General features: G+C 44.1%; 5 protein-coding genes across 17 annotated transcripts in view; 2 read left to right on the top strand and 3 right to left on the bottom strand.

The window, feature by feature from the left end:
• Positions 1 to 269: 269 nt before the first annotated feature.
• LOC125968868 (aminoacyl tRNA synthase complex-interacting multifunctional protein 1) lies at positions 270 to 2,792 on the bottom strand. The gene is made up of 4 exons (XM_049720351.2): positions 2,325 to 2,792; positions 1,709 to 1,926; positions 1,439 to 1,607; positions 270 to 1,369 (listed from the first exon to the last, which is right to left on the bottom strand). The coding sequence occupies exons 1-4, from the start codon at positions 2,695 to 2,697 to the stop codon at positions 1,185 to 1,187; spliced, it is 945 nt and encodes a 314-aa protein (XP_049576308.1). The 5' UTR covers positions 2,698 to 2,792; the 3' UTR covers positions 270 to 1,184.
• Positions 2,793 to 2,882: 90 nt separating this feature from the next.
• On the bottom strand, positions 2,883 to 7,873 carry rnf150a (ring finger protein 150a). Of its 2 annotated transcripts, XM_049720337.2 has the most exons (8): positions 7,005 to 7,873; positions 5,812 to 5,936; positions 5,686 to 5,721; positions 5,039 to 5,110; positions 4,888 to 4,970; positions 4,713 to 4,809; positions 4,258 to 4,471; positions 2,883 to 4,179 (listed from the first exon to the last, which is right to left on the bottom strand). In XM_049720337.2, exons 1-8 carry the CDS (start codon positions 7,462 to 7,464, stop codon positions 4,016 to 4,018), a joined length of 1,251 nt encoding a protein of 416 aa, XP_049576294.1. In that variant the 5' UTR covers positions 7,465 to 7,873; the 3' UTR covers positions 2,883 to 4,015. The 2 variants fall into 2 exon arrangements, with proteins under 2 accessions (XP_049576294.1, XP_049576293.1); XM_049720336.2 differs by having other exon boundaries at positions 5,686 to 5,936.
• A 578-nt stretch (positions 7,874 to 8,451) lies between these two features.
• On the top strand, positions 8,452 to 10,673 carry znf330 (zinc finger protein 330). The gene is made up of 9 exons (XM_049720355.1): positions 8,452 to 8,589; positions 8,669 to 8,688; positions 8,754 to 8,824; positions 8,903 to 8,979; positions 9,315 to 9,441; positions 9,529 to 9,633; positions 9,760 to 9,806; positions 10,100 to 10,217; positions 10,297 to 10,673. The coding sequence occupies exons 1-9, from the start codon at positions 8,470 to 8,472 to the stop codon at positions 10,539 to 10,541; spliced, it is 930 nt and encodes a 309-aa protein (XP_049576312.1). The 5' UTR covers positions 8,452 to 8,469; the 3' UTR covers positions 10,542 to 10,673.
• A 431-nt stretch (positions 10,674 to 11,104) lies between these two features.
• Positions 11,105 to 14,191, top strand: LOC125968873 (uncharacterized). Its single transcript, XM_049720361.2, has 6 exons — positions 11,105 to 11,380; positions 12,580 to 12,662; positions 12,899 to 12,986; positions 13,087 to 13,131; positions 13,203 to 13,337; positions 13,572 to 14,191. Exons 1-6 carry the CDS (start codon positions 11,333 to 11,335, stop codon positions 13,662 to 13,664), a joined length of 492 nt encoding a protein of 163 aa, XP_049576318.1. The 5' UTR covers positions 11,105 to 11,332; the 3' UTR covers positions 13,665 to 14,191.
• A 468-nt stretch (positions 14,192 to 14,659) lies between these two features.
• inpp4b (inositol polyphosphate-4-phosphatase type II B) overlaps positions 14,660 to 23,448 on the bottom strand; it is a 58,199-nt gene continuing 49,410 nt past the window's right edge. For 7 of the 12 annotated variants that reach the window (XM_049720317.2, XM_049720321.1, XM_049720325.2 and 4 more), the window contains 10 exons: positions 20,588 to 20,830; positions 20,227 to 20,374; positions 19,190 to 19,365; positions 18,266 to 18,389; positions 18,075 to 18,201; positions 17,865 to 18,005; positions 17,702 to 17,799; positions 17,498 to 17,610; positions 17,001 to 17,155; positions 15,897 to 16,086 (listed from right to left, as the gene is read on the bottom strand). In XM_049720317.2, coding sequence (XP_049576274.2) covers positions 15,912 to 16,086; positions 17,001 to 17,155; positions 17,498 to 17,610; positions 17,702 to 17,799; positions 17,865 to 18,005; positions 18,075 to 18,201; positions 18,266 to 18,389; positions 19,190 to 19,365; positions 20,227 to 20,374; positions 20,588 to 20,830 — 1,500 coding nt within the window. In that variant the 3' untranslated portion in view covers positions 15,897 to 15,911. Of the gene's footprint in view, positions 14,914 to 15,896; positions 16,087 to 17,000; positions 17,156 to 17,497; positions 17,611 to 17,701; positions 17,800 to 17,864; positions 18,006 to 18,074; positions 18,202 to 18,265; positions 18,390 to 19,189; positions 19,366 to 20,226; positions 20,375 to 20,587; positions 20,831 to 23,448 lie in introns of those variants that run through there. The other 5 variants (XM_049720316.2, XM_068650821.1, XM_068650822.1 and 2 more) reach the window with 4 other exon arrangements.

The following is a 23,448-nucleotide window of genomic DNA, read 5'->3' as shown; positions in this document are numbered from 1 at the left end:
TAAAAGCAAGGAATAAATAAAATTTTTGACAATGAGGATGACACGTTTTGTTTTTACGCACTTTGAGTTGAAAAAAATGTAAACAATAAAAATATTTTCATAACACACGTTACAAGCCCTGTGATTGGACCATTAAAAAATACGAACAGAAAATAAATGCAAACCTTCAAACAAGCAAATGGCAGTAAAAGTCACCCCCACTATTTTTTTCATTCACTTTTATTCATGACATAATACACAGGTCAATAATATACACGGATGAGGTGACGTTATAAAAATCAAAATTAGCCACAACTTTAATTACTTCAATCCATTCTTCAAATCATAAAGCAGAAATATAACCAGATAAACAGCAAATATGACACATACTGTAAATTGGCAAAAAAGTAACAATGGATACCGTATTTCCTCCACAAATAGAGGCCATTTAGTCACTTACTGCAAAAACTGAGGCATGTACTGGAAGTAAGGCATTCAAATCTGCACAAAGGCTTTCTTAAGGACAGACCTTAACAATAATCTGTCGAAAGAACAATTACTTCCATATCACAAAGTAGATTCTGTTTGCTCTTGCCTAATGGTTGCAGTGTATTTCACCATTTGAAGGAAAGTGTAAATGTTTTTTCTTCTTCCAGGGAGCAAAACACTGTCAATTGGATAAAGGCGATAATTACCCAATAGCACCCCCTGCTGTTGTATTTTATATTAAGTTCATGGAAGGCTTGTTAAGTAGATGTAAGGCAATTATGAGGTTTGTATACTCTAAGTTCATGTAGCTTGGATCCAAACACTGGATGAAAGTAATTAGTTATCAATAGAAAAGAGGGAATGAGGCATTCACTCTTTAGTAGTAAGGTGTTAAGACTATGCAATTTGTATTTTGCTTATCATTTTGCATGTCAATGTCACTGCTTAATGTAATTTAAAATTAATAACTGTTATCTAATGACACTCCATTTTTTTAACACAAGGGGGAACTCGGAAGCATTTAAGGCAATTAATAGAGGCACAGCATCTATTGGATTGGAGTAAATACGGTAAATTCAAGTGAAAACAAACTTCTGCTAAAAACAATGTGATTCCAAAAGGAAGACAAAATTGGAAAAAAAGCGTCTCCTTCCAGTTGGAATGTTGTCCACGTTTACAGTTGAGGAAAAAAAAAAAGTGTCCGATTCGATTCTCCATCATGCTGCTCCTACATGTGTCAGGACGACCTCACAGTTGCTCAAGGTGGGCGCTCGGCACACGCCCTTTCCCACGACCTCCAGGGGCACGCCCTTGTAGGTAGCCACACACTGGCTGTCTGTGCGGAGCTCTGAGCCAACATGTTCGTGGACATTGGCGGAGTCCAGCTCCTTGTCCGGGTTGCCTAAGCAGAACAAATTTGAACTGATTGAAACAACATATCCTGGAGCACTCCCCAGTTCTGTAATAATACCTGTAAATCCATGAATGGTGACTCTATCGCCAGGTACTGCTCCAGGCGGAGGTGCGAGGATCTCCACGTTGCCCAGTGACCTCACGCACACGACCACGGCCTGGGACGCCACGCCTCGCACCTGCGTGGGCTTCAGGTTGCACAGTAGAACAGCCATGCAGTTCTGAAACTGAACACCACACATGCTAACATTAGCTTTGATAGCAGACCAGGAAAATACCTTGATTTAGCTTGTTGATAAATGTAGTTTTGTAATTCTTAGTGATGTACCTGGTTGATGGCCGTGCATTCGCTGACCACCGTCCTCGGGTGAGCTTCGCCGACATCCACATGTTGTAAGTACAAGCCGTCCGTACCCGGGAGCTGCATGGTTCTAATAATGCAACCCGCCCGCAGGTCCAGGTGAGACGCGTCCATTCGGTCTTTGCCGTCCACCTCGGCTTCGTCCTCAACGGAGACTTCGGCCACTTTTTGTGCCTTCTTCCTTTCTAGCATTAAAGACAGAGCAAAATGATGACAAAAAAAAATCAAATATCAGTTTGTATTACAATGATGCCTTGAAATACAAGTTTAATTTGTTCAGCAACTATTGTCGTAATTCAAAACTGTTTTGGGTTAAGAAAAATAATAATCAAAACGCCCCCCCCCCTCCATATATTTCAATGGGCGTCAATGAGACGCGAATAACGGGGGTACTCTGTAATATATTATATTGCGCGAATGCTAAGTCCAGTTTGGCTATTAGCTTAGCTCTTGGTTGGTCATAAAAACAAGAGCGACAAGTTTACGTATAAATCTTACAAGTGGAAATACAAAAGAGCGCTTAGGCTAAAATGGCACGCATTCACTTTTAAAGACATCGCACTCAGGGGCGGCCCTAACCCACCTTTGGCCTTGCCTTCGGATGACGACCGCCGACTGAGGCCCATCTCCCGCAGCTCCCTGCTTACGGTGGCCGCGCTGACGTTAGCTCCGGACGCCCGCCTGAACTCCGCAGCGAGCGCCTGCAGGGACGGGAAGGTCTGCTCCTGGGCCATCCGCTCCAGAACCTGCCGATGCTCCTCCTTGAGCTTGTGCGGCCGTCCGCAGCGGGGCAGCGGGCACGTTCGGCCCTCTCGCTTCCATTGCACGATGACGTTATTGACGGTGGAACGCGGAAGGTTGAGCAAGGTGGCGATCTCCCTTAGGGACTTTTTACACATATGGCATCCGACTACGGTGCCCCGCTGGAAATCGCTCAGCTCTCCGCTGCGACCCATCGCTGACGTCGTATGAACTGTGTGCACAAAACGTTTCTTCTTTCTCCTCTCTCCTTCTACTGCAAGTACTCTATTGCCCCCTAGAGGGCAGTGTCGTTACAATTGAAATTGAATGGAATTCTATCAAAAATAAATGTAATTTTGCAGTTTAAATCTGTCATATGAAAAAAATCCCAACAAAATCATAAAAATAATCTGGAATTTATTCCAGCACAATGCTTACACGTGCATCAAGGTTAACATTTTCCTAATAATATATATATATATATATACACAACAATATTTAACGTTACAAAATAGTAATGGCGGAATCTTTGCCGGACAGTGTGCAATATACAGCATTGGTCCCTCTATAGGCATCAAATATCACAAGCAAAGCATGTGCTGTATCAACGCTACGTCCTCAACATTCTCAGTCCCACACTTTACAATAGTTTCACTCGCTGGAGCGATAAAGTGCAACAGGTTTACGACAGACAGGTCACGAGGACGGGCGTCTTTTTACGCAGAGAGCCAACTGGGTTACAGGGCGAAGAAAACAGTCAGTGTTAAGTGTGGCTACACATTTAAGTTAAGAGAAGCTGGTGTTTGATGTGTCATTTACAAATCTCGGATTTTCTCACAAAACTTCAGAAGTACCAGGCTGTCCAATGGCCAATCAAAGCTAAGGAGCTCTTTGTTGTTCCTAAAATAAAAAACCTGGTACTGATTTATCCAAACACATCCGACCCCGCTGAAAGGACATTTTTAAATATCTACACATAAATTTGGAGTGATACGACGTCCGTAATGATGCAGCATTTTCTACTAGGCAACAGTAAACAAGTGTTACGCGTGGCGTCCCGTGATTGGTCCATTTCTGTTTCCCTTAAGACCAAAACGGGGAGACACACGGGACAGACATGACGGGTTTGTGAGGTGCGTTTGCAGTGTGCTCAGCGTTTCACCTCCTGACCCTCGAGGTTGACATCACTTGTGCAAAAACAATTGTCCATACAAGAGGATGTGTCAAGAGTGCGTCGGCGAGACGACGGGCTGTTGAAAATTGGGAGGGAAAAAAATGGCAGTAATCTCGGACATAACTTATTTCTAGATTCCATTTCATTCGTTTGTGTCCTTTTCAGTGGCTTGGGAAGAAAGGCAACCGTTTTTTTAAAGTCTTAACTGCCAACACGAGATGCAAACACTAACCGATTAAGTTTGGATTTGGAATTTTTCATTGGTTTAAATGTGGGGGGATCTCAACAAGGGCAGTGTCCGTGGATGCAGTGACAAATATGTCCAGTAGATGGCGAGAGCGTGACATTTCTGTTGGCCCTCATGCGGTTGGGCTCCCCTTCTGCTCACCCTCGTTTTCTACAATCCTCTCGTCACCTTGAAATAATCCCGGGTCAGCTCTGGAGCCGACATTGTCTACTTGCGGCCCGCTTACCGCGTTGAGCGACGAGTCGGAGCTGCTGCTGAGTGGCAGCTGGTGCTCACCTGACCAAAGAGAAACACATTTGAATTTTAAAATGTTAAAGCTAAACTACACGACCAAATGCTTCAAACAAGACTCACTGCCGGAAATGATGTAGTTCTCCTCCGCCTGCGGCGCCAACCCCATGTTGGGACCGAGCCGGGTCGGATCCGTTGCCCTCTCGACCAGTTCCAGTGCCACGGAGCTCTCGTTGACGGTGATTTCGCTGGCCCCGCTGATGGCCGGGTTGTCAGACGGACCCCCCAGCGTCATTTCGTAGTCCGGTGGCGACTCGTCCTGGCAGTCCACGTTGAGCTGGATAGACCGCATGTCATTTTAATCATGCTATTCAATTAGCTAACAATTAGCATCTGCGTGGCATCTGGTGCTGAACAATTAGAGTTGTTTTTTTTATTTGGGCGTCAAACCAAAACCTCCTCTGGCCAGTTTAATTATTTGTGGGTCACAAATCGATATTGCCAGTCGAAATCGTGACTCAAGTATTAAAACTGGCTTGGCCATGAGAGCACCAAATTGGAAGCAGAGAAGAACTCACCAAAATTCCCAAGGCCTTGAGTATATTCATTTTACACATAGGACACGTCTGGTGATCATGCAGCCACGGGTCCACGCAGTGCTTATGGAACACGTGCCTGGAAAAACAAATTGTTTGAAATAAGTATTGCAACGACGTGTCGTCACATTTGCAAAAAAAAAAAAAAAAAGCGGACCTGCAAGGTAGCACCCTGACAACGTCGTTAGGCTTGTAGGGCTCGATGCACACGGCGCAGCTATCAAAGTCACGCTCGGTCTCCTGGAAAAAAAAAAAAAATGCCGTCGATGGAATGGGAGTTCAAATAATGTCACGCGACGGCTGCATACCTTGTCTCCTTTCTTAATGGTCCGTACTGGAAGCTTGCTGATGGCTTTTTTGGCAGCGTCCCCCAAGCGTCTCTGCGGGCCGTGACAGAACACACTCTTAAGTGCGACACCGGGGCGTTAATAAACATAACGTGAAACTAAAAGAGGTTCATAGACATCCGTGACTTGATCTTGGGATGGACTGTTTCAATACTTTTGGAAGGGCCTGTCAGATTACTCATGTTTTTATATTTCAGTAGCTTCGGTCAGTATTGATGCCCTGGGTATAAAATGATTCATTATTTTAGAAAATGAAAATGCAAAACTCATTTCTTCAAGTTTGAAATGAAAACTTACGAATAGAGAGGAAAAAAAACCTGAAAAGGTGGTTGGACACGCTACAGTCATTACTTGTTTATCCCTTTTTTTTTTAAAAAAAGCAAACAATGGCTGCCACCCCTGCAGATGTTGCAATAAGAGACGCGGCGATGATGTAACAACGGGCTATTTGCTCTCGTTGATGGTTCACTGCTTTTCTGGGGCCAGCTGTTGGGCTAATTCCAACCTCTCCCTGATGGCCGGCGACCAGATTGTATAGCGAAGCGCCCGGCCCTCACAGATATTGCAGTTACATAACAAAAATAAATAAAATAAAGCTCAAGCCATACCTGGTTGCGGTCGCGGGCATTAGCATAGCGGAATCTCTGGATATAGTAGAAGACAAGCCAGGCGAGGGAGATTATCATGAGAATGATGAAGGAGATGGAGACAAAGACTACGGACGTTCTGCTCACATACTTCTGCAGGTTGCGCGTCCCTACAGTGATGTGCAAGGTGACGGCGACGTTCTGCTCCAGCAGCGCCATAATCTCCCGACCTTTGTTCTCCGGGATCATGATGGCCACTATGTCGCCTGTACCTGTACGCATGAGGAAATAATAAAAAAAAAATGGCCGCCGGTCAGATGGGATGTACATGCAGCTTTGCCACGTTGGGAAAAATATTTTATGGACTGAGACGCACATGCATGTCAATGGTGTTTCACATTGTTAGCATTAAGCTAAGCAGACCATAAGTTTGATCTTTTCAAAATTATACAACTTTCTTTTTTTTCCAGTAAACTTCAACTGGGAGTGGCATTAAACACCTTGAAGCCTTTTTAAATGACGTGTTCACTTTTTTTTTGCCAAGTTGCTGCCCTTTGTGAGGTGAGTTGAATGGAGCTACCATACAATGTATCATGTCTGCACTTGCAAGTCAAAGAAAAATTTTCAAAATTAAGTGCCTTGTTCAGTAAAACTTGGAAAACACTGATTTTAATATCCTTTTGAGACATGGAAGGGTTAAACCCAGAGAAGCCAGGCCAGCTGTGTTGGCTTGGCTCACAGAAAGTGTTCCGCTCTTTATTTGGCAGCCTCGCGTCGGGTCCGAAACACCGGTCGCCGGGCTCTACATCGCCTTCCTCTTCTGCCTGCCAGCAGTGACATCACCCCTCAGACTTTTCTCGACCCCGCCTCCGACCTCTTTGAAAAAGCTTGGAACTATTACATGCTTGGGTGCAGGTGTACTTTGTTGGGCTGTTGCTAGGTTGCCATGCTTCAGATTTATGGCCATGGATAACAAAATGCTCCTGGAGGGAAACCATTCCAAGACTCAAACGGCAAAAATGATTGAAATCCACGATAAATCTGAGTTTCCTGACAAATTACCAAGCGAGAGAGTGACACATTTGGGAAATTTGGAAGTTTCTGGTTTCTGTAAAACCGTTAAAATCTGAAGCTAGGCAAAAAAAAAGTCAGGTTTTTGGTGGAGATGTCATTAAAATTAAAATAAGTTTTTGTATGCCTTTAGGATTCTCAGAAAAATTCACGCTGTCATGCTCACCAGAGTCTGAGCTGCTCTGTGTTTGTTTACGGTGGTTTGAGGGTGAAGTGTATTGTATAATATTTGCATTGGATGAAAGCAGCTTTGAGTGTGTCCGTCTTACCAGAGTGGGGCATGGTGATCGTGTCATTGGTACCACTGGAGCCCACATTGTACACGACCACCGCCGAGGCATTGTGGCTGGCCGCGTTCCGGATCTTCTCGCGATATGTGCAGTTCCCCGCGGCCACCAGGGCCACCCAGGCGGCGGCGGAGCGCGACGCCTGGGGGAAGCGGGCGGCCGGCTCGCACATCTGACGGTCTTGCTGCAGCGACGGCGCCAGCACCAGCCCCCGGGCTTCCCTTTTGGGGGAGTGTTCGCCATAGCGGCCGCACTCGCTCTTGTCGCTCCGTGGCTTAGCGGTGAGCGGATCCAGGTAGGTGATGTTGACGAAGGCCGTGTACCACTCCTCCTTCTCGGCTACGGTGAAGTCCAAGCACAACAGGTGTACGGAGCATAGGGAGGAGACGAGCCACGTCGAGAGAGCTACACTGCGGCACAAGCGAGTGATGGACGGCGCCATGGTGCAAACCGGAAATAGACAATTTATAAAAAAACACCAAGAACGGTTTTAGCGGTCGACCATTCGTCTGGTGCTGATCCACTTGTGAGAAGTCTTCTCCACATCACTGCCACCTGTGAGGGGCGGGTGGAGGGAGGAAGGTGGGAGGGGGAAGTTGACAGTCGGAGATTTAGCCGCTACCTGATTGGTTGGCGTTTAGTCGACCACGTGACATAACGAGGCCAATGTGGCTTTGAAGCACAAGGGCACGTGGGTGCGCCTGACTAAAAATAAAAGCTTTGACTGTTACGTACGAGAAGAAGAAAAAAAAGGTGTTGCGTACGAGAAGAAGAAAAAAAAAGGAGCGTAATGGAAAATGTGTAGAAATTATTTATGACAAAATAAAAATGTAATATTTGAAGTGTCCTCAGGCAGTGATTCTTTTGCTTAGCCTTTAGAGTACAATTTGAAATCTCAGCTTTAAAATGGCTAAACAGATAGAAAGTGTATTATAAGATGTTGATATTGCACAATGAAATGGTTTTGTAATATGAGGACATTTGTGAGAATAAGCGGTTCGGATGATAAACGAAAAAATAAATAAAATAAAAAGCCCATTTGGTTTTATGTTGACCGCGGAACCAATTACTGCTAGGGTCTTGTTTCCTGAACGGTTACATTTTCGAACGGACCAGTAGACTCGCTTTTTGGTAAAGTATAAATAACGTATTTGTTGTTTTTGCTTACGATGACGCCCGCGGATAACTGACATAACCATTAAAACAACCACCTAGCAACGCACTTGTGGCTCCAAATGTGAACGTTTTAGTTGGAAATTAATTTTACTCTTGCATGTAATTTCTCGTCACGTTATTAGCTAGTCGCGACCACATCATACGGCTCGCCCAATTCAAACTTTTAAACGACATTTGTCAATTAGATCCCTCACATTTGTTTAGATGATTGTATTGAGTTGAATATTGTCGTTGCGTTCCCGTCAAGGATTGCTGTCAACCGGGTGCCAAAATGCCTAAAAAGAAGACTGGTGCCAGGAAAAAGGCTGAAAATCGAAAGGAACGAGAAAAACAGAGCCGAGCCAACCGGGACCTGGTGGACTTGGCTAAACACCCGTGCAACGTCAACATGGTGACATGCCACCGCGGCTTATTCTCTCCATCTCTAGTGCCACAACTAATGCCTTCTTTCTCCCTGCTACTGTATTTAGGATTGTGATAAATGCCAGAGGTGAGTATTTCAATCAGCAACGCAGCCCAGATAGTTAAAGTTCTGAGTGTGTTTTCTCTCCCTAGAAAACAGAAGAACCGAGCATTCTGTTACTTCTGCAATGCTGTACAGAAACTTCCTACATGTGCACACTGCGGTGAGTGAAGTAGGGTCAAATATTTCACACTTCTGCTATTGTGTTGTGTTCTAAGGGGGGTGTTATTTTTGTTACAAGGCAAAACCAAATGTATGAAGACTTCAGACTGTGTCGTCAAACACCCAGGGATCTACAGCACCGGGATGGGAATGGTGGTAAGTTGGAAGCAAATTTCTCCCCTGAGATGGTACAATTCATGAAAAAAAAAAAATGCCACTCATGTCAGGATGGACTGATTAAACTTTTCCGGAACAAATACACGTACTTACGTTTAAGTACTTACCGATACCAAATACCGATACTTGACAATGCCGGTCCATCCTGCAATCGTGTCGAAAATGTTATACTTTTGATCCAATATTTTCTAAAAACACTTTTACAGAACATGGCATGTGTCACTCGTGCGCTACAAAGTTTGATGTAAAGGCAACTTCTGAGAGTAGCTGAACTTGCAACTATTTTGTTCTTGTGATGTAACTTTGTCCACTAGGGGGCAGTGTGTGACTTCTGTGAAGCTTGGGTTTGCCACAGCAGGAAATGCCTGAGCACTCACGCTTGCCTGTGTCCTCTGACGGAGGCGGATTGTATCGAGTGCGAACGTGGCGTGTGGGACCACGGTGATGACCCCGCCCCTAATCCCCCCCACATGACAATCTGACCTCCATGAAGTCGCGTCGTCCTCACAGTCTTCATTCCTTCCACAGGCGGGCGTATTTTTCGCTGCTCCTTCTGCCAAAACTTTCTTTGTGAAGATGATCAATTCGAGCACCAGGCCAGCTGCCAAGTCCTTCAAGCCGAAACATATAAATGTGAGTCACCGTGCTGGTTCTGCTTAATATTTAAAAGAAAAGGCATGTAATCATATTAGTAAGGATGGTGTGCAGGTATAGGCCGACATGTAACCTGACTTTTGTTTTTCCTGTTTCCTAATATAGGCGTTTCCTGCAACAGACTGGGCCAGCACTCATGCCTGCGTTGTAAGGTGGGGGCGCAGCTCTGCTTATCTGTGCAGAAAGCCATACTGTGCATTTTTGTGAATATTTTATACATACGGGGGTTTATTATCTGAATTATTTTTCAGCGATTATTTTTGCAGAGTTTTATATATGAACATTTCATCCATCCCACATTAGCTTGTTTCGAGGAGGCGGGCTTGTGTCACGTATTGGAAGTTTACCCACTCACACTAATCAGTGACAACTTTAACATGAATAAAAGTCCCCCAAAGTTTTTATTTTTTTTCCGCTGCTTTAGAAGATGTTGTTGTCCCGACAGGCCTGCTACTGTGACGACCATGCTAAGAGCAAAGTGTTCAAGCAGGAGAAGGGGAAGGCGCCGCCATGTCCCAAGTGTGGCCACGAGACCCAAGAGACCAAAGACCTCAGCATGTCAAGTGAGTCCCCCAAAATGCCCCAACTGACTTCGAGGCTTGTGGATGAACATCATGTGTTCGTGTTCACCTTCCGCCGCAGCCCGCACGTTGAAATTCGGACGCCAGGGCGGCGCTGATGACGACGATGACGACGACTACGGAGCGTCGGGCTACGACAGTTACTGGAAGAACATCGCGTCAGGAGGCGGAGGACGCAACTATGACGACGAGGAGGAGGAGGAGGAAGATGACGATGAAGATGACGACGATGAAGAGGAGGAAGAGGAAGACGAGGGTGAAGAAGAAATGGCCGCTCTTAAATTAGATGCAGCTGCCAAAGTCTGAAACGGGACAACAAGATTTGAATGAAAATCAGATGGTGGTTTTGTTACACCCTCAAACATTTTAACAACTTTTTGCCCTCACTGTCAAATGTTAGGATGGTGCCTGAATAAAATGAATTAGCAGAGAAATGAACCAATTGTGCGTTTAAAGGAAAACAATTCTTTCTGCAAAGACACACATCAAAAGTATTAAGGGCAACAGCCAGCAAAAAACAAAGCTAATATTAAAAGTCTACACCCCCCTCAAATGTTAAGATTTTGTGAGGCTTGAAAAAAAATCCACGGTTAATGTGACGCAATGACCTATAACCTCTACAACTTAAATGTTAAAAAATATTGAGGGGTGCGTTTAAATTTCTGGTCAATGGGAGTCAGGGGACACCTGCCATCATTTAAAGTGCCTCCAAAATAAAGTTCTAATAAGCTTCCTTTTATAGTCTGATTAATTTTCAGATCTTCGAATAGCCTTCCCGCCATTTCTGTAGTCACATCAACTAGTTAAATCAGAAGCACTTGAATATTCCTTTCTATCTCCCCCCTCGCTCTCACCTACTTCCCTCCCCCTCTCTCTCTCCTTCGTGACGAACGCAGAGGCGTTCACCATTGAGCTAGTGCGTGTAATGTGCGACCTTTTGTTTTCTCTGTCCGGTGTGCTTCGTTTAGTTTTTTTACCCCCTGACGGAGACCACCAGCACGACGTTCTCCACCTTCCCTGTCCGTCCTGCAGCAGTCCACCGGAGCGACATGCTCCATTGACTGTGGACGCACGAGCACGGTGCACAGGGCGGCTTCATGACGGCGCGCCAGCTCGTCCCTTTGCACCTGATAAGTTGCGGAACGGTAAGATGACTTTTGGCGTTGTTCTCACTCAATTCATTTTCAACGCGACGTTTATGCGTGCGCGTCGTTTGAACTTTGAACGAAAATGTATCGGGCGTAATAACTCGCGCGTGAGGGCGGTGAACCACGCGTGCGCTCGTAAGCCTTTCCAGTCCAGCTTCCTAATAACCACAACAGGAAAAGTCCACGATAAGTTTCACTTTCGAGTGGCTTGGTGTATTTTAAGAACACTGTCCCCCCCCCCCCCCCCCCCCACTCATTGAACATATTACGGACGCGTAACCTTACCATGTCAATCTAAGTCATTTGACTCCCTCAGCATCATCCTAAAGAAATTGCGCATGCCCTAAAAATGTCTCCTTGATTTCCAAGGGATTTGAAAATAAACACAAGTCATCTGCATTTTGGACTTTGACACCTGCAAAAGCATTTTGCAGCGCCAGTCTTAATCACCCACGAGAAACGCTTTAAAAATACTTGTGAATAATTATTAAAAAAAAAGCTGATCAAGGTATTTACTGCCACTCCCAGTCGATGTTTACTGTCGCGCTAAACATCGAACAAAACAATTCCGCTTATGTAGCTTTGTTTTATATAAACCTGTTTAGCTTAATGTTGGGAGACACCATTGACATAATAATTATGGATACCAACATGGCATTGCCTCCTGGTGGCCAAGACCAGAAGAAGCACCACAATTGGAGCATTGAATCATAAACTATTTTTTATATTCTATATAATTGTGACATTATTGTTTTTATAGAGTATGAAAATATAAAAAAAATTACATATTTTTCTATATTAGAAAACAAATGAGATTTTTGAAGGGAGGAGGCTTGACCTATTTTTTTTATTTTGCTTGGATTGCATGACTATCATTTATTTTTTTAAATATTTGTTCCCTCTGATGCAACCAAATAGTAGTTAACAAAAGATCATGGCTGCCACTCGCAACCATAACCATGGTTAAATAAATCACTTTGATTGTGCCGATGAAAAGGTAAGAGTCATCAATCTGTCACGACAAAAACAACAAAAAGGTATCATCAGTTTTGTTTGCGGGGAACAGACTCAAGATATTCATCTGTGCCAATCATCCGTGTTAATTATGCTGTATTTGTTTTTCGTATATCGGTGTCAGCGAAGCGTGAACGCTGAACTTGTGAGGCTGTGCACTAACCCGTCCGTGTTGTTTCCAGGCAGGCACCCGGCTGTCGCTCTGCCCTCACCTGTGCAGGGACAGACGCACAACTCAGGTGTGGCTTTGTGTGTTTGTGCTGAGGTACGACGACAGCAGTGTAGCGTCGCTTCGCTTCCTATGCAAACAAACATCAAGTCAACCAGTGCTGGAAGAAAATTAGGCCAATTATTTAATCATTTGTAGTGATTATAATCATTTGACACTATTTGCATGCAATCAAATAAAACATCAGATACATTCTCATTGAAAGCACCAGAATATTTGATAGCATTAAACAAAATGGAACTTAACGATGGTCTTCACCGTTCCGTCTGCAGCCTCTTCTTTTCGTCTTCATGTGCGTTGTCCTTGGGTGACTCAAAACGCGTGCAACAGTGCCTGAGCGGCCTGACGCCCTCCATTGAGGTGAGCAAAAGGTATACAAATTGTTACGCTTCGCCACAACCAGTGACATTTTTCATTTTTATTCCATTAAGTGAAATCAAAATGTTTTTTGCCCATTCAGGAGTCCAGCGCGATGTTGTACGCTCCGTCCATGAATGAAATTCGAGTAAGCCAATTCTCCCAAAATGCTATAATTAGTCTATGGCTCCCCTGTTGATGTATAAACCTCTCCCACAGGCCAAGTGTCATCATCTGTCCCTCAAGTGTTATTTAGAGGAGCTCGTAATGGTCATAGACGAAGAGGAAGTTGACAACGTGTACGCCAACTGCATCGAAGAGTTCAACGAAACCCTGCAAACTGAAAGCAACGCTGTGAGTCATTTCCTGTATTTATTTATTTTTAATTCAAAATTTGGATTTACTTCAGCGTAGCACCACATTATGCCACAACTTGCCCGAAAAATATTTATGTATTTCATTAGCTATCTTTATTGACGCTTCATGCATACAGTTAATTTCAAATATGCATGTAAGGTTATTATTTTACCGATTAATTAAAAATATAAACAGACGGATTGTAACCAAGACTCTTGTTTTGAGTTGCAGGTCAACTGTCAACCATGTGAGACGCACTCACTTGGGAACGTCACAACTTTTCTGGATAGATTTAAAACCCTCCTGCAAGCATTGGCAAACTAATGCCCAACACTAGATGTAAATATGTCATACTTTATAGGAACTAAAAATGTCTTTATATGTACAGTGAGGTCCACACGTTTTTGGACAATGACTGTTTTCCAAAGCAAAATGTTCCTCATCGCGGGAGCCTCAAACAAGTCCTTATTTTAATGCTTTTTTGTAATGCTGTCGAGAAAAAAAACGTCATTGTCCAATTACTTTTGCAGCAAAGTATATACATGTGAATAACTTCTGAGTGTGTTTTGATTTTCTCCATAACACCTCGTAGCTCAATATGACCAAAATATGTGAAGTATTCTAATGTGGATGGACTTGAGGTATCACCAAGCCAGAGGTGATATTTGAAAGTGACCATAAGCTAACTGCTAAACAGCCATGACTGTATAGCTAACCCCAAAATATGCTACTGAACTGAAATGAATGTTAGCCCAAAATATGCTAATCGCTAAAACAAATGAATGTACCAAGTCCAAATATGCTTAATGGAAAGCAAGGTCTGCAAAAAAAAAAAAAAAAAAGCATCAAAACATTGCACAATGGGATGAGAGCATTCAAGTTCAGCAGTTCCTCCTAAAATTTCAATGGGCCATTCTGAGTTGACCATCCGTAAGCTTAATGCTAACACACAAAAAATGCAGCCACACAATACTCTGTGAAAAAATATTAATCCAGATTACTGAGCAGTTATCTTCTCTGTATAAATGTACATACTTGAATATACATTGTAGCGCCCCCTAGTGGCAAAGGTGAATTAAGGCAAGAAATCATTCTGCAGACTGTTGAATTCTTAACATTCCTTTGAATTATTAATATATGTGTTACAATATTGTAAAGTTCTATTTTGCCTATTAAAAACATGTTAAATTTTTTTTGTTGGATTTTTTCAGGGCACAGTAATTTCCATTCATTTGAAAGGAGAAAACTGATTTGCACTTGTCGAGTATGTTGAAGTCCACTCTACGGTTGCGCAATAATACAAGTTCCTAAAGACAGAGTGGGAAAATGTAAATATTTTATTTGTTAAATGCAACAAATGACATCATACTGTAGAAAAAATAAATATTTGTTGGACAGTTTTAAGAAATGACACGTGAAGCTGCTCGTGGGACGACGCGATCAAGTGTCCACTTTTCCGTACGAGCCCTCGGGCGGTCTGTAAGACTTTGGGAAGACCATCAGTTGCAACATGTTGAAGGCGTACTTCCTGCAGCCGATGTTCTTCTCCACGTTCTCCATGCGGCAGCCTTCTCTGACAGCCAAATGCAACAACAACGATGATGGCGGTCACCTCAGGATTTTCAAATATGAGTCAAAACGTGCTTTTTATGTCGTGCTAGAGTTTTGGTGGGTTCGCTTCTGGAACTCCAGCCAAAAAAAGGAAACTAAATAAGAAGTCTTTGTCCACAAAATGTGAGCGAGCCTCAAGTTGTGTACGTGAGCAATCTTGAGGGTGCCGCCTTGATGTCAGATAATGAAAAATCTTGGAAGGCGTCGCAAAGGCCAGAGGGGACACCGACTTGGCGTCGCAGATGTTTGGAATTTCCTCAGCTGCATGTTTTGCAAACCACAAGTCTGATTACAACCCACTAAAAGCAGTAATTGTGGAACCCCGTGGTTCCGTTCCAAAGTCTTAAGCAGGACTTTCCTGCAAGGGAGGTTGCCAATCCGAGAAAATTCTGCCTGACGGGAAGAAAAAGCTAAAAAGTTGCTTTTGAGTTTCCCAAGGCTTAAAACTAACAATTAGTTTTTATTTATTTAGTTGGTTAGTCAGACTTTCTTGCGTGGGAGGTTGCCAATCCGGAAAATTCCGCCTGATGGGAAGATGGCAAGAAGTTATTTTGCATTTTAGCACCTTGACTAATTTCATTTGCAGTGTTATTGAACTAACCAATGCTAATACTAGCATGACCGCTATTGAAGCTAACATAACGTAGGTTAGCAAAAAGTTGCTTTTGAGTTAGCTGCATGCTAACCACGGCCTCTTTTCATTCATTCCGTTTGTTAGTTTAACGACTCACACAATTGAAACTTTCTCACACACACACACACTCTCACATAATTGGAACTTACATACACAACTGACACGATCTGACGCACAAGTCATACGCGGAAAAATGTGCTTACGCACTTCAGGAATTCTCACAAATCGTGTGAAAACACTCCCACGATATTTTCAGTGGTGTGACAAAACCGAAGAATGGCGAGGGCGGCCAGCGAAGAGAGCGAGCAAGGTAGTTGTCAGCAGCTTTATTGATACTTTGCCAGCAGAAAAACCAGACTTAAAATGAGCCAGACGACCAGTAGGTGGGAGCTGACGAGCAGCAGGGCGATGGGGTAAAAGTGACGCGACGTCGGTTTGCTCTCGGCCGCCGCGCCCGCCTCGGGGTCCTCCCAGTGCCCCAATTCTCCGTGAGACAGCCGACTGAGAAAAGGAAGAACGTCCACGCACCCCCCCCACCCCAATTGCGAGCAGAGAGAAAGAGAAAGCCAGGTTAGTGGGAAACTTTAAGACCATGAAGACAAGAGAGGAAGACGATGGAGGAAATGGAATGAATGGAGGGAGGGAGGCGGCATGCAGGATGCTAGTTCTATACATCTACCAGATCTTCCTTGTCGAACGATCAAAATAAATCGATTTGTCGACAATCAAATTTCATCCATCTTGGCGATCGTTTATCGCCATTTTTAAAAATGTCAACTGGCCCTTTATTTCGGCTAGCGGATAAAAACCCCTCATAAATGAACCATCGAGGATTTGGCTTTTGTAAATTTGACATCCTTAGCGTCACATATCTGCACCGTTTTTGGTCTTGAAATTCATCTGAGGTGTTGACGGAGACAAACTGGTTTCCCCACGTCATTTACCGTACCCTACTGGCGCAAAAAAGCCCCGGAGGGACAAAAAAACGATGCCTTGTTCCGCACCCAACGCACCTGCCGAGCTGTCAATTGTTCCCAGAAGAAAGTCCGACTCGAGGTGTGCGGATGCCAAGCAGTGCCAACCAGTCCAGCAGGTCTTTATCGCTGATCTACTTTTTGTTATGTCTTTTTTTTTTGGGGTTAAGTTTGATTTGAAAAACAACAAACAGGCGGGCCGGGTGTTGCGTTCAAGCGCATTCCGAGCATTCCTCAACGCAACCAAGCCGAAGCAAACGGCTTCGTCTTGAACCCTCTTGTCAGAAGTTTACAAACACCGCCTGAAGTTGTTACATTGTTGTTGTCGGGATGTGCATCCATGGAAACACGTGTGTGTGTGCGGGCGGCGGTGGTGGAATGCAGCGAGGAGGGGCGGGGCTTCCGGCTTGAAAACAAAGACGATGCCTCTGAAGGCCTTACCTCCGCATGCAGTCAAGAGCGCGGACGAAGAAGTCCTTGCTGAGCTGGTGTTCGTCACGCAGCAGGGCGCACTGCTCCAGCGTGACGGACATGGACGTTCGGTCTTTGGCACTTTTGCAGCTGGTGAACCTGATGCCGTTCAGACGCCGGCAAATCTGGATAGCGGCGAATCAGACGGTTAAGTACGTCGGGGCCGGGAAGAGTTTGAAGAGCGAGGGTTTGATATCGGACTTTTCCAAATGGACCGGGCCGGCATCATTTACCGTTTGCCTAACTGAAGCCCCTCATTTCAACGTAATTCCTTGGCAGCAAAGCACTACTTTTGTCTAAATGAAGCTCCTCAACAGATTTCAGCATTGCTCCTTGGCAAACAGGTGTTACAAAATGGTGGCAAAGCACTACGTATGTCTAAACGAATCGGCCCCAACTCACGCCAACTTAAGTTTCTTGGCCCCACACTGTCACAAGATGGCGTCAAATCACTACTTTTGTCTCACCGCCGCAGCGCTCCACAGAATCTCCACATTCTTCCTCCGCTTAGCGACTACATTCTGGCCCAGACTTTCAAGTAGTTCCTTGATGTCGGTCTGACTTTGGAAACATGGTAGACCTGTTTTAACGAGCAAAGCAAGTGAGAGTGAAAACTCTCTCCCGTGGTCCATCTGACCGCACCCTTGGTGATAAGCACTGAGCCAACTTACATTCACGTGGCACCTTTTCACTCAGCGTTTTGTAATAACACTCCAGCGTTTCAAAGTTCTTCTGGTTGATCCTCTCCTGAAGGGAAATGTCTCCAAACCTGCAAAGGCAATAGATGATTAGATGGTTTTCAAATCGAGGTGGTAGCTCGAGGGGTACGCTGACCTCTCGGCGATGGTTTGCTGCTCGTTGATGCCCACGTTAAAAAGCACCGGAAACACACGCAGGGGTTGGCCCTCCTTAATTTCCTCAGGCATGTTCTGGAAGGCAGGGCCTGGCAGTGGGACCTCCACGGTGAAGTGGTCCCTGAGCACAGCCACAAAGCTTCGCATCAGAACATCAATACTCACGTGGAAAAGTCCACGGAAGTCTCACCGTCTGCCTCGCACCACGGGCTGAAGGTCACTGAGGTGGTCCGTCCTGGCCTGGGTTACCTTGAACACGACCCTCTGGAGGTCGGCCACGCCCACCTCCATATCCTCCAGCATGCCGATTTCTTCACCTTGGGACGTTGCCATGTTAGCGCGATGACTCAGCGACAAGGCTGCTAGTTCATGTGAACTTACTGTAGGTGCTGAGCAGGCTTTCAAACTGGGCCACCAGGCCGACCAGGTGGAGCTGCTTCAAAAAGCCTTTGTCCTGCATTCCGGCGTAGACGCGCATGACGAAACCGCACGCCAACACTGCCAGCTGGTGCGCACAAACACACACGTGCCTTTTTAGTGGCATGCCGACAAGAAAACATTTTTCATTAATCCGCATGCTGCATCCATTCACATTTAAAGAATCCGAACGTCTTATGTTGTTTCAACAGAAAATGGACTTAGCACACCCGAGTTGCATGCTAGCAAAACTCGTCCTTACTGCTAACACGAAAACCGTGTGCTGATAACATACATGCCAGTAAACTGCTTTACAATGTGTGTTTGCTGACAACACACATGCCAATAAAGTACTTTTACAGTTTTTATTAACCTACTAAGAGGCAAGGAAGCATAGTGGGTCATTAGCACCTTCACCTGTCTGGCCGGGTTATATAACAATAAAGCGATAACTTATCGAGTTAGTGATTGAGTTCCATAAAATATAAGGAGAGTAGAGTTCAGTAAAAGGACAGAGAGGAAAATGACGCCCCCTGGAGGAGCAAATGAGCACATGCATGTCTCATTGGCCCAGGCAGAATGATTTCAAAGTATGGCTCCATGTTATATTATTTATTATATGGTGAGGATAAGCATTTCAGATAATAGATATTGAAGTCAGAGTATAATTAAATTTTATGCAATCCAAGTTTTCATTTCTGTTTCATTCCCATTTAAATGAACTTGATTTCGTTTCGATTAACTTAAAATAGGCCATAATTTATTGTATTCATGTTTTGTACAGTTGTATTTGTATTTAATTAACGCGTGCGTTTTTTTTAAGTCAAATTAATTGATTTTTTTTTTTTTCGGTTCGTATAAGTACTTCTATCGTAATCGTTGACTCACAGCCTGACTGAAGACGACGTCTCTCCTCTGCTGCAGTAGGAATCCTTGCGGGATGCTGCAGGCGGCCTCCTGCAATAGCACAAAGGTGACGGCTCTCCTGGCCTTGTCCACCACCTGTGTCACGCACTCCTTCAATCTTGTCACCAGGGGGCACAGTTGCTCCCGCCAGTCACCTGCTTTGCCAACATTGGAAAAACAAGGAAGACCATGAATGACGTTGGCGTGACTTCCCGTCTTACCCAGTGGCACAGATAGCGAGCGAGACATCACTTCCTGTTTTCAAGACATTTGGCGTCTCAAGGGCGACATTTCATACTGCGTCACAATGCATAATAGATGATTCACAGTTAATGGTGGATCATTAAACGCATCATAAAATTGTCTTTGTGAAAAGGACAGGTCTCTGAAAAGACAAAATGAAATGACATCAGTAGATTAAATTGACTTAGACCGCTCCACAAATGACTCAAAATTAAGGTAATTATAGTTAATGAAAACTATAATATAAACTAAAACTGAAATTACTTTTTCATTAAAGAAAACAAATACAAATACTTAAAAACACTAACCAAAACTACATCTTACATTTTAAAAAAATCTAAAAGATTCTAAAAATTTGCAAGGTTACACTCATTTTTTTCCCATTCCCCCTTAATAATTTTTTTCATAAAAACCTGTTTTGCAAACTGTTTTTCCAAATTTGGTGTTACTCACCTATTTTTATAATAATTATATTATGGATCACATGCTTTCTATTGTTGGTATGTTTTTTTTTTTAGAACTGATCTTATCAAAGGTTTCGGTTTGAAGACAAAAGCGTATTCATGTAATTCTCTTAGTGGTCAACAGGGGGCAGTAATGTATCAATGATGTCTTCTCGAGCCAAATCACAAGCGAGCGCAGAAGGATCTCTGGAAATGACTAAACCAGCTTTTGGGGCTGTATTTGCAAAAAAAAAAAAAAAAAAAAAAAAAAAAATACAGAGATGGATTTAAGCCAATTTCAGCCGCATAATTATTATTTTCAAAATTCCCTACCAGGGTTGTGTGAGGTGATGACATCAGCGAGTTGTTGCTGCTCGCCACCGCCACGCTCCTGCTTGTTGCGGTCGTCCTGGTCGGCCAGCTGGTCCACCATGGCGATGACACAGTTGAGACGCTTGGCCACGCTGGCCCAAACTCTGTCCTGAAAGAATCCAACAGTCACACAGTGCACCGCTCACTTCATCAAGCAGAAAGCTCACACGAGAGAAAACAGATCATACGGCCAAGGTTTCCTGGAAATTGCTCTAAAACGCTCTTTTAAAAAAAAACAAAAAAATGTCCAAGGCATTATACGTACCGTGAAAGGCACAAAAGTCACATTGTGATTATTAATTAAACACAACAAAAGACTTGCCCATTCCTCTTCGTCGAATTCTTTGTGGTGCGGGATGGAATCTTCGCCTCGCCTCGGGCCCACGTTGTTGCACGACGTGGCCTTGTCGTCGGCAGGGGTTGACGGCGACGCCGTCCGGACGGGACTCGGGTCTCGCTCGCCGCTCTTCTGGTTCTTGGACACGTAGCCCGGCTGGGCGGCGTGCAGTGCCAACAGGGCGCACTTGACCAATTCATCCTTGAGCGTGTGGACGAATTGCTCCGTCTGAGACAAGGCCAGGTGGGGACAAGACAATCAGTCACTCAGGTCAAACCACAAAAAAAAAAAAAAATGGACGCAATTTGACTCTTCTGGTCTGTTGAAAACTTTTCATCCTTTAAAACAAAAGAGTTTTCATTTTAGTGGGGCCCGACCGATTATATCGGCTGGTATTAGCTACCGCATTTTAAAATTTGCAATTATTATTAGGCCAAATAAAAAAATAGAAAAAAATTTAAGGGAATAATGACATTGAAAAATGCCGGTCCCGATAATCAGCAATTCTTTAACCATTCCGCTACAGTATATTAATTCTTCTATGTGCTTCCAAATGTGTTAGCATTAAGCTAGCTAAGCTAACGTGTAATTCTCCTATGTTTATGTGACAGTAAACTTCAACTGGGACTCACATTAGAAAGCTCGAAGCCATTTTTTTTAGAAAAACGGTCCAATATTTGCCGAAGCGCTTCTACCGTGAGTTGAGTGAGATTTAACCGTGGAAATTTAGAGCTTAAGAAGCCTTTGGGACTGAAGGTAGCTTAAAAGAAGACATAGCAGCCAGTTGAGCATCAACAAACAAACGATTCAATTACTTGGACTTGCGACATCTCCGAGGAGCGTTGTTCCTTTGATAAAGAACCCGCCGGTGTCACAAGTCCCCGTTTCCCGCCAGAGTGAAAGTGATAAAAGGTCTCCCGAGTCGCATTGCCGGCGCCGCGATTACAACCGAGCAAAGCGGGGAGATCTTCATCAGCGAGCTGCAATTTCATTACAAGTCTCTTGCACTTGTAAAAATTTGGAAAAAAATAATTGAAAGCAATTACCGGTATATTTTTGTTATGCATTAAATGCTTTTTTCCCCCCCCTCTTTTATTTCTTTGGTCAACAGTATTTGGTATTTACAGAGCAAAGTGTTTTCACGAGGTGGCACTTGGCGTAAAATGGAGAGCAACTTGCGTAAACATCGTAAAAGCTCGCTTTTATGAATTTCCAAAAGCAACAATTGGGACTTTGGTGGTCTCGTCAAGAAGCTGCTGTAAATGCTTTTTTTTTTTTTTTTGGTGCATTGGAGTGATAACATAACTGCTCCCCTGCGGTGTTAATGTTTTTTTTTTTCCCCTTTTTTTTTTTCTTAGTGGCATTTGGCAGCGCCGCAGGATGCGTCCTCTAAGCGATACGCCGCTTTGTGAGTGAGGAAGCGCTTAAATGGCAACTTTGTGTTTCCTTTTCGTTCTCTTTTACACATGAAGCCACGAGACGCCGCCCCGGAGACATTTTGCTACTCACTCCACCTGCACGTGCGTGATTATGGAGCGAGGAAAAAAAAAAAAAAAAAAAAGAAAACGGGCCTCTGTGGATCTGAACTGAGAAATAGGAACATAACAGAAGAAAAACAGACATAAAAATAGCACATTTGTACAGAGGAGGAAACTTGAAATCCGCCACCAGGTAAGCCCGACACATATCGTTGGCCGTGGAACGCCACCAATCATTATAATAACATCCACAAGAGGATTCCCCCACTCAAAACCTCTTACTGAACATAAACTACATTGCCAACTAAAAGAGAGTAATGGCAAAGTCAGCAGGGAGTCCAAATACAACCAACACAATAAAAACCGTGAATGATAAAATTAAAAGTAAACAGGCTGGCACGAGTGTAAATGGATTTGTTAGCTCCAAAGCAAGCACGTTGATATGATTGGGATATTATGGTATGAGGACAAAAACACAATATGCACGATTGAGGGGGGAAAAAAAAAAAGACTCGGCAAAAACTTGGATAGAAGTTGTATGTTAAAGAAGGAAAAAATAATTTTCAGATCAATAAAGGACTTTTCAATTAGAAAAACGTTTTAATTTAAAAAAAGTTTTTTTGGGGAAAATTCTTACTGTTTATAAATTTTTTTTTAAAGAATTCTTACATTTTTAGTTCTGTTTAAAGCAAAATCAAATGTGTTTTATTTGTTGAAATTAATTCGTTAAACCTAAGTACATCACACACTGACTATCTCGTGACTGTCACTCACTCACTCACTCACTCACTCACTCACTCACTCACTCACTCACTCACTCACTCACTCACTCACTCACTCACTCACTCACTCACTCACTCACTCACTCACCCACCCACCCACCCACTCACTCACCCACCCACCCACCCACTCACTCACTCACCCACTCACCCACTCACCCACTCACTCACTCACTCACTCACTCACCCACCCACCCACCCACCCACCCACTCACCCACTCACCCACTCACCCACTCACTCACTCACTCACTCACTCACTCACTCACTCACTCACTCACTCACTCACTCACCCACTCACTCACTCACTCACTCACTCACTCACTCACTCACTCACTCACTCACTCACTCACTCACTCGTCGGCTGACCAGGGGCATCCCCCTTTCCTTGGCAGGTACGTGCGTGACTAATCAGGGATGAGAGCGACGCGAGCGCGGCAATTAACGCCGGCTGATTGGGCTCCGATCCACGCCGGCTAAAAACAATCTCTGGCACAACAGATTGCAGTCTGACAGCAGCAGATGTCATTCATTAATTACGCCGATACAAAAAAAAAAGATGTCAGCGGCGGGCGCGACGCTCCAATCAAG

Source organism: Syngnathus scovelli, chromosome 5, assembly GCF_024217435.2.
Source record: "Syngnathus scovelli strain Florida chromosome 5, RoL_Ssco_1.2, whole genome shotgun sequence".
Taxonomy (NCBI): Eukaryota; Metazoa; Chordata; class Actinopteri; order Syngnathiformes; family Syngnathidae; genus Syngnathus; species Syngnathus scovelli.
Note: the sequence above shows the minus strand (reverse complement) of the source record. Positions and strands in the feature narration are given on the sequence as shown.

What these genes read in the sequence shown, in the direction of transcription:
- LOC125968868 (XM_049720351.2), bottom strand. Translation starts at nt 2,697, where the DNA reads ATGGGTCGCAGCGGAGAGCTGAGCGATTTCCAGCGGGGCACCGTAGTC. An exon ending in AATGCACGGCCATCAACCAG is followed by an intron (nt 1,608 to 1,708) that starts GTACATCACTAA and finishes TGTGGTGTTCAG; the next exon opens with TTTCAGAACTGCATGGCTGT. An exon ending in CACCATTCATGGATTTACAG is followed by an intron (nt 1,370 to 1,438) that starts GTATTATTACAG and finishes TGTTCTGCTTAG; the next exon opens with GCAACCCGGACAAGGAGCTG.
- znf330 (XM_049720355.1), top strand. Translation starts at nt 8,470, where the DNA reads ATGCCTAAAAAGAAGACTGGTGCCAGGAAAAAGGCTGAAAATCGAAAG. An exon ending in GATTGTGATAAATGCCAGAG is followed by an intron (nt 8,689 to 8,753) that starts GTGAGTATTTCA and finishes TTCTCTCCCTAG; the next exon opens with AAAACAGAAGAACCGAGCAT. An exon ending in TCAAGCCGAAACATATAAAT is followed by an intron (nt 9,634 to 9,759) that starts GTGAGTCACCGT and finishes TTCCTAATATAG; the next exon opens with GCGTTTCCTGCAACAGACTG.
- LOC125968873 (XM_049720361.2), top strand. Translation starts at nt 11,333, where the DNA reads ATGACGGCGCGCCAGCTCGTCCCTTTGCACCTGATAAGTTGCGGAACG. An exon ending in CTTTGTGTGTTTGTGCTGAG is followed by an intron (nt 12,663 to 12,898) that starts GTACGACGACAG and finishes TTCCGTCTGCAG; the next exon opens with CCTCTTCTTTTCGTCTTCAT. An exon ending in CGTCCATGAATGAAATTCGA is followed by an intron (nt 13,132 to 13,202) that starts GTAAGCCAATTC and finishes CCTCTCCCACAG; the next exon opens with GCCAAGTGTCATCATCTGTC.
- rnf150a (XM_049720336.2), bottom strand. Translation starts at nt 7,464, where the DNA reads ATGGCGCCGTCCATCACTCGCTTGTGCCGCAGTGTAGCTCTCTCGACG. An exon ending in GATCACCATGCCCCACTCTG is followed by an intron (nt 5,937 to 7,004) that starts GTAAGACGGACA and finishes TCATGCGTACAG; the next exon opens with GTACAGGCGACATAGTGGCC. An exon ending in TCAAGGCCTTGGGAATTTTG is followed by an intron (nt 4,472 to 4,712) that starts GTGAGTTCTTCT and finishes CGGTCTATCCAG; the next exon opens with CTCAACGTGGACTGCCAGGA.